The sequence below is a fragment of the Tupaia chinensis genome, unplaced genomic scaffold, assembly GCF_000334495.1.
Source record: "Tupaia chinensis unplaced genomic scaffold, TupChi_1.0 Scaffold146828_1, whole genome shotgun sequence".
Classification (NCBI taxonomy): domain Eukaryota; kingdom Metazoa; phylum Chordata; class Mammalia; order Scandentia; family Tupaiidae; genus Tupaia; species Tupaia belangeri.
Genome location: NW_006206682.1, coordinates 1,040,904 through 1,052,023, shown reverse-complemented (window position 1 = coordinate 1,052,023; position 11,120 = coordinate 1,040,904). Strand labels below are relative to the sequence as shown.

Below are 11,120 nucleotides of genomic sequence, written 5' to 3'. Positions count from 1 at the left end.
AGGGAAAGATCTGAACTAGGAGTCAAGAAACCCACGTTCTTACTCACTTGCTTCTGAGCTGTGGGCCCCCGAGCAGGTCTCTGTGTATACTCCGTCTCTCTATTTTGCATCTCTGAAATGGGGGCAGTAATTCATGCTTGACTGACTGTATCAAGGAATCTTGTTGGAGAAGAGGGAGGCCTTCATTTTCCCGTCCGTTTATTAGAATTTTTAATTTTTAAATTATTTTTATTATTTTAATCTGCTACAGGGTACTTGTGCTTATGAGAGAGCGCCAGAGAAGGTGATAAAGCAACCACCAGGTCTGGGATTTAAGCAGTGGTCAGCCAGGTAGGAGTCCAGCCCTTCACCGTCATGCCACCTGCTGGCCCCATTCCTGTCTAGTTAAATGGCCTCATCTCCCTCGTGTCCCTTTGTAGGCTGTCTAGATTCCCCTCCAGGGCTCAGTGAAGTGGGCCTCCCCAGAGGTCCTCCACTCTCCCCTGTGGGACTCCGTTCTCCCCCGCAGGCCTCTGCCGGTCCGTCTAGTAGGCAGGAGGTGCAGACCCTGCACTGTGCTGCACTCGTTCCTGATGCCCTTTGTTGGAGATTGAAAGTCCAGGAGGGCCAGGACTGTACCTTCCCTGCTTCTGGGTAACCACAGTGCACAAAGCCTTCCCCACCCTCCTTGTGTTGGTTGAATGAATTATTGTTGAGACTGTCAGGAATGAATGCTTTGGGCCCCGGGATAAAACTGAAAATGAGCATCCTACCAGAACTTTTCGGCCCTAACCTCCATGCTGTCTTTTTTTTTTTTTTGAGAGTTTTTTTGCGATAGGGCGCTTGCGCTCGCCAGACAGACAGACAGACAGAGACAGAGAGACAGAAAGTGAGAAATCACCCCCCAGGGGGGATGGCCACGTCGCAATCCCTTCTCCTCCATTCTCCTCTTGGGATCTTGGGCACGCACGCACACGCGCCCAGTGTGAGTTTAAGCCACCGGGTCCGGGGCGCGAACCGCGGTCGGCTATGTGGGAGTCCAGGACATAGCCATTACGCTGACTGCTGGTCCCCATGCCGCCTTTTTAACTTGCTCAGTTATGGGTCTGATGTTATCAGTTGCCAAATCAGATATGGCAAGAGAAATGGGTAAAGTGCACTTCTTGGCTCTGTTTACTTTCAATATGAGGAGACTTCAGAAATTTCATGCAAAATGCCTATCATTAAAAAAACTATACCTGGATTTCCATTTTTTTTTTCTCTATAGGGTACTGTGCTTGTCAGAGAGGGAAAGTGAGAAATCATCCCGGGGGGGGGTGCGGGGGGGGCAGGTGAATGGCCCTGCTGCATTTCCTTCACCTCCACTCTCCTCTTGAGATTTTGGGCACATGCACACACACCTGGTGTGATTTTCAAGCCGCCGGGTCTGGGACTGCAAACCGCAGTCAGTCACGTGGGGCTTAGTGCCTTAACCACCATGCCCTGCTGGCCCCTCTAAGAACTTTTATAAGGAGCCTCTTAACTGTACGCGCAGTGTGTCACAGGAACCAAAGGGGGTCACGGCCGCCCTGAGTGTGGTATGTGTTCCTCCGTTTGTCACCATTCTAGCGTGCGGAGGCCTGTCTGTGTCCGGCTTGTGAGCGTAAATAAAAACCGCACATTGTCTGGTGCGCATTTTAGCTTGCTTGCTGTGTAGAATTTGCAAGGTGGAGAAATAGACGCTTTAGGCTCTGATTTCAGCCCTGCTGTGCTATGCAAATGTTCTCTCCATGCCTGAGTGACCTTTTGAGAAAGAGCCTTTGTGATCTTCTGTAGCCAGGGCTTGTTCTGGGAATCGTGTGCCAGATTCCTCTAAAAGTGGGAAAAGTGGGTTTGTTCAGGGACCACATAAATCAGCCAGTGCTTTTTCTGGGCAAACACCGATAAGTGCATGTTTCTTCCCATCTCTTGCCAGAGCTTTTGAAATTTGCTCAGCAGTTTGCTTTGCAGGTTGATTTGGGGGATGAAGTGTGTGAGAGGAATCTGACTGAGGCAGTTCTGTAGCTGGGAAACTGTTTGTTTAAGTGCTTTTGAATTGCAGATAGGAATAAATTCAAACTGGCATTATTAGTATCTGGATGTTTCTCTTTTTTTTTCTCTTCCGAGTGATTCTCAAGCCAGATCAAGAACATTCTGTTTGCCCCAAACTGCTCTGACAGTTTGACGTTTGAATGGTTTCCTATTTGTCTTGATTATTGTACAGAGAGAAATGTATCATTATTAAAGGTATGATTATAAAACACCTATGATTATAAATAAATACCATTCTGATGTATTTCTTTTGGAATGTGATACCAATGTCTTAGGAGTTTTGTGATTTTTGATGCTTTTACTGAGATGGTCTGTTTGGCTGAAATGGCTCAATGAAAGAAAGTTTTCTTTTGATTTTTTTTTAACCTAAGAATTATTTTATTTAACTTTATTTATTATTATATCATTATTATTTTTCAGTTTGATCAAAGAGAGACAGAGAGAGAGAGAGAGAGGAAGTGAGAAAGCAAGCCACCAGGTCCAAGACTTGAACCATGGTCGACCATGTGGGAGTCCAGCGCCTTTAACCACCACGCCACTTGCCAGCCCCAGTTTCTTTCTTTCTTTATTTATTTTGGAGAGATTTTTGCTATAAGACCCATTTGTTTGCTAGAGAGACAGAGAGAGACAAACAGAAAGTGAGAAATCACACTTGGGGTGGGGGGGATGGCCGCGCTTCAGTCCCTTCTGTGAGGATCTTGGCATGCATGCACACGGGCCTGGTGTGAGTTTTAAGTCGTCGGGTCCAGGACTCAAACTGGAGTCAGATATGTGGGAGTCCAGCAACATAACCATTACACCATCTGCTGGTCCCTTCCCTTTCTTTAAATGGCCTTTTTGATAAGGGCCATCATATTTGTACCAGGATAAGGTTATAGAGTTAGTCATAATGTTTTCCTGTAGAAGTTCTAAAAATTGGGTTTTCAAAGAAGAGAGGCAGAATTGGAATGACTGGTGACTTCCTGGGCTCTTCCTCTAAGTCTGGGAGGGCTTGTTCTCCAAAGATGGTTAGTCTGGTAGGTAGGTGTTCAGGACACACTCCTCCCGGCAAGGACAGAGGACCCGCAGAAGTCCCGTGGAGAACGCTTTCTCCCCCTGGTCTTTTGCCTTGGAGGAGGTATCAGTTGAGCAAAGAGGGGTGGTTCCGTTTGTTTATTCGTTTTGGTCTTTAGCCAACTCTGTTGGGTTGAGGGCCCTGTTCTGTATTTTTATAGTTACACATGCTCTCCTGTGTCTTTTCTTCCCCACCCAGTTTCCCTGGAACCTGGGCTCCTGACGACGCAGCGCTGGAGCAGATGGATAATGGAGACTGGGGCTATATGGTGAGTGATTGCTGCAGAGGAGCTTATTTTTGTGTACCTTTTCCCTCTCATGTATTCTTCAGTATGATATGTCTTACAGGAACGAAGTCATGAATTTGTGCAACCCCCCTTTCTCCTTTTAATTAGTTTAGATTTTTGTTTGTTTCTCTGTAGTACATGTGCTCACTGGAGAGAGACAGGGGGGAAGAGAAACCATCCCCCTGGGGGAATGGCCATGCCTCCTCCCTTCTTCTCCCTTCTCCTCTTGGGATTTTGGGCACTCATGCACATGCGCCCAGCATGTTTTTCAAGCTACAGGTCAGGGACTCAGGACTGGAACTGCACAGTCAGCCATCTGGGATCTGGCCACCTTAACCTCCATGCCACGTGCTGGCCCTAGGTGTGTTTTTGGTGTTTGTTCGGTGTTTTAATAGAGAAACTCAATATGGACATTCCAAATACTTATAACCTGTTAATGGAAAATAACGTATGTTGCGTTTAAAGCTCTTCCATCATGGAATGGTGACTACTTAAAAGGATCTAGTCTGTAATGGTATGGAGGACACTTTCTTGGGGTTAGAGAGATTACTTGTGGAGAAGATGCCTCTTTTCCCACTTACACTTTGCGTATGCATGTGTCTCTGTATTTTTTGTTTCTTTGGTAAGAAATATTCTACTTGCATAGTACCTAAAGTCTGTCTGTATTTTGTCTAAAGATGATTTCTTTTTTTTTTTTGGAGAGATTTTCACTGTAGGGCGCGTGCGCTCGCCAGACAGACAGAGAGAGACATAGAGACAGAAAGCGAGAAATCACCCCCCAGGGGGGATGGTCACGCCGCAATCCCTTCTCCTCCATTCTCCTCTCGGGATCTTGGGCACGCACGCACACGCGCCCGGCGTGAGTTTTTTAAGCCACCGGGTCCGGGACATGAACCGCGGTCGACTACGTGGGAGTCCAGCGACATAGCCATTACGCTAACTGCTGGTTCCCTAAAGATGATTTCTAAAACCAAGGTCCATGTTATCAAGAGAACTTTGCTTCTCAAAGTTAAAAGCCGTATTGCAACATTAATGTTACAGATTATGGAGATTAATGCTGCTGTTAGCCTTTGAGTACTTGACAGTTTTGTAGCCAGTTGTACTGACTAAACTGTAACTTTTAACTCAGTATTTGAGAATGCTATATCTGTGAGAAAATTATCAAGTTTGCACAGATTTTTATTTTTAAAATAAATTTAATGGTTTGTCACCCCCCCCTCCATTTTTAATTGTGAGAGAGTCCATGTATATGGAGAGAGCCAAAGAGAGAGAGAGAGAGAGAGAGAGAGAGAGCAAGCGCACTCACACATCCCACAACAGGGTGTGGTCACGCTACAATTCTTTTTCTTCTGTTTTTCAAGACATTTTTTTTTTCTTTTTCAGAGAGATTTTTGCTATAGGGCATGTACCCTTGCTGAAGAGACAGAAAGTGAGAAATCACCCCCTAGGGGGGATAGACATGCTGCAAACCCTTCACCTCCATTCTTTTGGGATTTTGGGCACGTACTCACACGTGCCTGGTGTGAGTCTCAAGTCTCTGGGTGCAGGACTCAAACTGCAGTCGACTCCATGGGAGGGCAGTGATGCACCCATTATGCCCAAATCCCCCGTTTTCCAGGATTTTAAGCACATGTGTGCTTAGTTTCTCTTTTTTTCTTTTCTTCTTTTTAGTTTTGCTGTAGGATGCATGTGCTCCCCAAAGAGACGGGGGTGGAGTAAGAAATCACCCCCTGGGAGGATGGTGACTCCTCAGTCCCTCTCCTCCATGCTCCTCTCAGGATTTCGAGCATGCATGGCACGCACCTGGTGTGCCTTTCAAGCTGCTGAGTCCTGGACTTGAACCACACAGCCAGCCATGTGGTATCCAGTTGCCTTAGCCACCATGCCACTTGCTGGGCCCCAAGTTTGTTTTTCAAGTCTCCATGCTAGAATTCAAACCTCAGTCAGCCATGTGGGAGATCCACGTCCCGCTGCCAGCCTGCCTTCTTTTTGAATGGAGGAAAACCCAGTGAAATATTGAAAATAGATGTCTTTACATTATTAGATAATTTTTATCCTATATTAGGTTTCTTTTTTTTTTTGGTGAGAGGGCTTGTGCATTCAGCAGAAAGGGAGCGGGAGGAAGCACCTCTCGATGTGATTGTGGTCACACCACAACCCCTTCTCCATTTCTCTACCCTGTCAGGATTTGGGGCACACATACCTCAAGTGTGTTTTTTAAGCTGCCAGGGCTGGGATTTGAACTGTACCATCAGGCATGTGGGAACCTCGCTTCTGGAACTACCAGGCCAAAGGGCCAGCCCTGTCTTATGTTAACTTGGGTTAAGAAAAACTGAAGTCTTTTTTTTTATTATTAGGAAAAAGAAAAAGAGTATAATTTAGGCTGGTCTTTCCCTTCTCATAGCATATTCTGACCTGGAAACTCTGTAGATATTGGCCCTGAAAATACATGGCCCGAGAAGTTATGTTCTCCAGTTTAGAGAAAGTCTTTACAGATTGTATTTATCCGTTTTTTTTTTTTTCTATTGCAAACAAATGTAAAAGCCCTTCACCTGGGTGGGTTTTCCATTGAAAGTGAAGTCATTTTGCATTGTTGGATTGCTAGACATTATGGCCCGGAGGAATTGTGTACTTGGCTCATTGCCATGAGTTTTCTTAACTGTGAAAGTTAGAATTTTAAAAATTTCAGGTGACTGATCATGTTTTAAAACTTGCAGATGACTGACCCAGTCACGCTAAATGTCGGTGGACACTTGTACACAACGTCTCTCACCACATTGACGCGTTACCCGGATTCCATGCTTGGAGCCATGTTTGGGGGAGACTTCCCCACAGCGCGAGACCCTCAAGGTAATTATTTCATCGATCGAGATGGACCTCTTTTTCGATACGTCCTCAACTTCTTAAGAACTTCAGAGTTGACCTTACCCCTGGATTTTAAAGAATTCGATCTGCTTCGGAAAGAAGCGGATTTTTACCAGATTGAGCCCCTGATTCAGTGTCTCAATGACCCGAAGCCTTTGTATCCTATGGATACTTTCGAAGAGGTCGTGGAGCTGTCTAGTACTCGCAAGCTTTCGAAGTATTCCAACCCGGTGGCCGTTATCATCACCCAGTTAACCATCACCACCAAGGTCCATTCCTTACTAGAAGGCATCTCCAACTATTTTACTAAGTGGAATAAGCACATGATGGACACCAGGGACTGCCAGGTCTCCTTTACTTTCGGACCCTGTGACTACCACCAGGAAGTTTCTCTCCGGGTCCACCTGATGGAATACATCACAAAACAAGGCTTCACGATCCGCAACACCCGAGTGCATCACATGAGCGAGCGGGCCAACGAGAACACAGTGGAGCACAACTGGACTTTCTGCAGGCTGGCCCGGAAGACGGATGACTGATCGCCAGCCGAGAGAAGTTCCTGGACCCTGACTCTCCAGGAAATGGAAAAGGCTGATTTTTTTTTTTTTTTAAATCACAGTGTGGGATTTTTTTTTTCCCTTTTTAATATTTGTATTTATTTGAAGGCAGTGAGGACCAGAAGAAGTTTTGTGCTTTCGCAGACTCCTCCATGTTTTGTCCCCTCCCCACCTGAGTGTGCATGTGCCTGTTCAGAGTCTCCAGATACCTTTTTTATAAAAAGAAGTCTGAAAATCATTATGGTATATAATCCACCCTTAACAGAGCTTTTTTTATTACAGTGCTAAAATGATTTCTGATAAAATGGTCCTTAACTCAACTAGAAGGCTGGAAATCCAGGAATGAAAGAATGAGCAGAATATTCACGTGGCCTTTGAGAAACATCAGAGCATCATGTAGGGTGACCTTGATCCCAAATTAATAAGCAGTATTGTGATATTAAAGGAAAACTGTTCCAATCATTTAAAAGTACTTGTTAAGTACTGCTTTTTACAGTTACAACAACTGTTTCTTTCTATGCATATGAATCAAGCAACCAAATATCTGTAGCCATGGAAATGTCTGACTAGAAATATTTATATTGGATTCTAAATACAAAATGTCCCTGTGGTAGCAATTTTACTTCTTATGCCTGGTGCAGTATCATTCCCACGTGTACTGTCTACCAGAAAAAAAAAAAATGAATAAAAAGTGAAATATGAAAAGTAGGTTGGTATTGATTGGTCACTCAAGGGGGAAAATCATACTCCTTGTCTTACATAGGCAGTGTTTGGTTTTTGTCCCTGGTGGTACATTTGTATGTGGTTTGAGAGGACTCAGTGGAATCTCAGGTCGTGATGTAAGAATTCAAACCTGGGCCGGCTGGTGGTGTGGCGGTTAAAGCATCAGATTCCTACATAGCTGACCACGGTTCAAGTTCTGGACCTGGTGGCTTGAGTTTTCACTCTCCCTCTCTCTCTTTCTCTGGTCAGTTGAATAATAATAATAAATAAATAAATAAAATCTTGGGAACCAGCAGTTAGCATAATGGCTATGCCGCTGGATTCCCACGTAGTCGAACGTGGTTCGAGTCCCGGACCCGGTGGCTTAGAACTCACGCCGGGCGCGTGTGCATGCGTGCCCAGGATCCTGAGAGGAGAATGGAAGAGAAGGGATTGCGGCATGACCATACCCCCTGGGGGATGATTTCTCACTTTCTGTCTCTCTGTCTCTCTCTGTCTGTCTGGTGAACGTATGTGCCCTATAGCAAAAACCTCTCAAAAATAAATAAATAAATAAATAAATAAAATCTTTATAAAGAAAACCCAAATCATGGGACCAGCAGTTAGCGTAATGGCTATGTCGCTGGACTCCCATGTAATCGACCGTGGTTCGAGTCCTGGACCCAGTGGCTTAAACTCACACCAGGCGCGTGTGCGTGCGTGCCCAAGATCCCAAGAGGAGAATGGAGGAGAAGGGATTGTGGCGTGGCCATTCCCCCTGGGGGGTGATTTCTCGCTTTCTGTCTCTCCATCTCTCTCTGTCTGGCGAGCGCACATGTCCTATAGCAAAAACCTCTCAAAAAAAAAAAAAAAAAAAGAAAACCCAAATCTTGAACTCTACTGTGTCATTGAAACAGGGATGGGTAGAATTTTGTCTCAAATAGTGCATATTTGAAAAGCAAACATATAGTTTAACAATTTTTTAAAGAGATTTTTGCTATAGGGCACATGTGCACACCAGAGAGACAGAGAGAGAGAGAGACAGATAGAAAGCAAGAAATTACCCCTCCAGGAGGGATGGCCCCACTGCAACCTCTTCTCCTCTAGGCTCCTCTTGGGATCTTGGGCACACACGTACATGCACCTCTCCTGAGTTTTAAGCTGCTGGGGCTGGGATTCGAACCCCAGTCTACTACATGGGAATTCAGTGACATCACCATTATGCCATTTACTGGTCCCTCTTTTCTTTTTAAACAGATTTTTGCTGTAGGGCTCATGTGCTTGAGACATGAGATAAGAGACAGAGAGAAAGTGAGAAATCAGCCCAAGGGATGCTCGCTCCGCAGTCCCTTCTCCTCCATTCTCCTTTTGGGATTTTGGGCATGTACACACATGTGCTGGTGTCCCTGGTGTGTTTCAAGCCTCTGGGTCCAGGACTCAAACCATGGTCGGCCATGTGGGAGCCCAACATCTTAACCAGTATGCCTCCTGCTGGCCCTGACAAATTTTTAAAAATAGGACTTATGCTGAAGATTACAGATTTTCTTTCAGTTGTCACAGGTCTGAACATGACCATTATTTGGGCTAATAAGCACAGGGACAAAATTACTTTGGGCCACTTAATTCTCATGTGTTGGGTCCCACAAATGTGTGTGTATATGTGTGTGTGTATTTTTTTTTGGAAAGGTTTTTGCTATAGGGCGCGTGCACTCACCAGAAAGACAGAGAGACAGAGAGACAGAAAGTGAGAAATCACCCCCCAGGGGGGAAGGCCATGCCCCAATCCCTTCTCCTCCATTCTCCTTTCGGGATCTTGGGCACACACACACACACCTGGCATGAGTTTAAGCCACCAGGCTCGGGACTTGAACCACAGTTGACTATATGAGAGCCCAGCAACATAGCCATTATGCCAACTGCTGGTCCCCTACAAATGTATTTTATTATCAACATTAGGTTTTTTTCCGAGGAGAAGAAATAAACTGTAGTGAATGAAGGATCTGGAACAGTTAGGGAAATGGATATACTTTTATTTATTTCACAATAGTTTTATTTTGCAGAGTTCTCTCAATTGTGTTTCTTGAATGTTACGCGAAGGATTATATTGGTTACTGTGAGCCGCCTTAGTTTTCCAGAACACCTCGTGACAGAAAGTCAGATACTGTCTTCCCTGTTTGTAGGGGAAGCTGGAGCTCTGAGGCTGTGCGTCCTGACCAGGCAGGGCACTCTTTTTCCCTTTAAGAGATGTAATTTTTTTTTTAATAGAGGTTTTTGTTATAAGGCGCGTGCGCTCGCCAGACAGACAGAGACAGACAGACAGACAGAAAGCGAGAAATCACCCCTCAGGGGGGATGGCCACGCTGCAATCCCTTCTCCTCCTTTCTCCTCTTGCGATCTTGGGCGCACATACACATGCCCGGAGTGAGTTTTAAGCCACTGGGTCCAGGATGCGAACTGCGGTTGACTACGTGGGAGTCCAGCGTCATAGCCATTACGCTAACTGCTGGTCCCCCCTTTGTGAGATGTTCTGAGATTCTCTCTCAGACAGGAAGATGAGATCACTTACTTAATGTTCATTTTTGTCCATATCTCTCAGAAAATTTGTTTTAAGATTTGACAAATGACCAACGTCCAGAACCTATGATTACCTCACTTTATCATTTTTACACTAATCCTTGAATGTTATTGATAGTTTGCTGTGTTTTTTGAAAATCAGTATACTGGTAAGAGGTTATCACTTTAGAGAATTGCCTCCTAGTTCAAACCAATTGATGGTTACTTAAAAAACAACCCGGGACCAGCAGTTGGTGTAATGGCTATGTCGCTGGACTCCCATGTGATCAACCACAGTTCGAATGGACTCAGTGGCTTAAACTCATGCCAGACATGTGTATGTGCTTGCCCAAGATCCTTAGAGAACAGAGGAGAAGGGTTTGTGGCGTGGCCCTCCCCCTGGGGGGGGGGTGATTTCTCGCTTTCTGTCTCTCTCTGTCTTTCTGGCGAGTGCACATGCCCTATCGCAAAAACCTCTCAAAAACAAAACAAAAACAACCCCAGCCAGTTATTGAGCTTGCTGAGGTCAATATAAAATAAAATGATTTGGATTGAAAACAGGTTTGGATGGGACCAGCAGATGGCGTAGTGGTTACATTGCTCTACTCCCACATAGTTGACTGAGGTTCAAGTCCTGGACCTGGCAGTTTAAAATTCATGCTAGGTGCGTGTGTGTGTGCCCAAGATCCTGAGGGGAGAATGGAGGAGAAAGGATTGTGGCATGGCCATCCCCCTGGGGGGGGGGTGATTTCTCATTTTCTGTCTCTCTGTCTCTCTGGCAAATGCATGTGCCTTATAACAAAAAATCTCTCAAACAAACAAACAGGTGTGGAAAGAATACTATTTGTTCCAAATTTCTAAAGTTCAAAACTTATAAGGTCTCGCCTTGTCCAGTTTACTGGAATTAAGTTTGCTTTTCGTAAGTGTTCTCAGATTCACCGATCACCAGCACTTTAAATGATTTTTATGTGAGTAGATGAGGACAAGTAGCCAGCTGAGATTTTTCTTTTTTTTTTTTTTTTTGTTTTTAATTTATTTTTCTTGTTACATTTTA

At 44.9% G+C, this 11,120-nt stretch overlaps 1 protein-coding gene across 1 annotated transcript; it reads left to right on the top strand.

Moving 5' to 3' along the window:
• Window positions 1-3,301: 3,301 nt before the first annotated feature.
• On the top strand, window positions 3,302-7,492 carry KCTD6 (potassium channel tetramerization domain containing 6; the record flags this gene model as incomplete). Its single annotated transcript, XM_014584435.1, is given in 2 exon segments — window positions 3,302-3,371; window positions 6,107-7,492. Coding segments are annotated over 2 exon segments (714 nt in total). The 3' UTR covers window positions 6,794-7,492.
• Window positions 7,493-11,120: the final 3,628 nt, after the last annotated feature.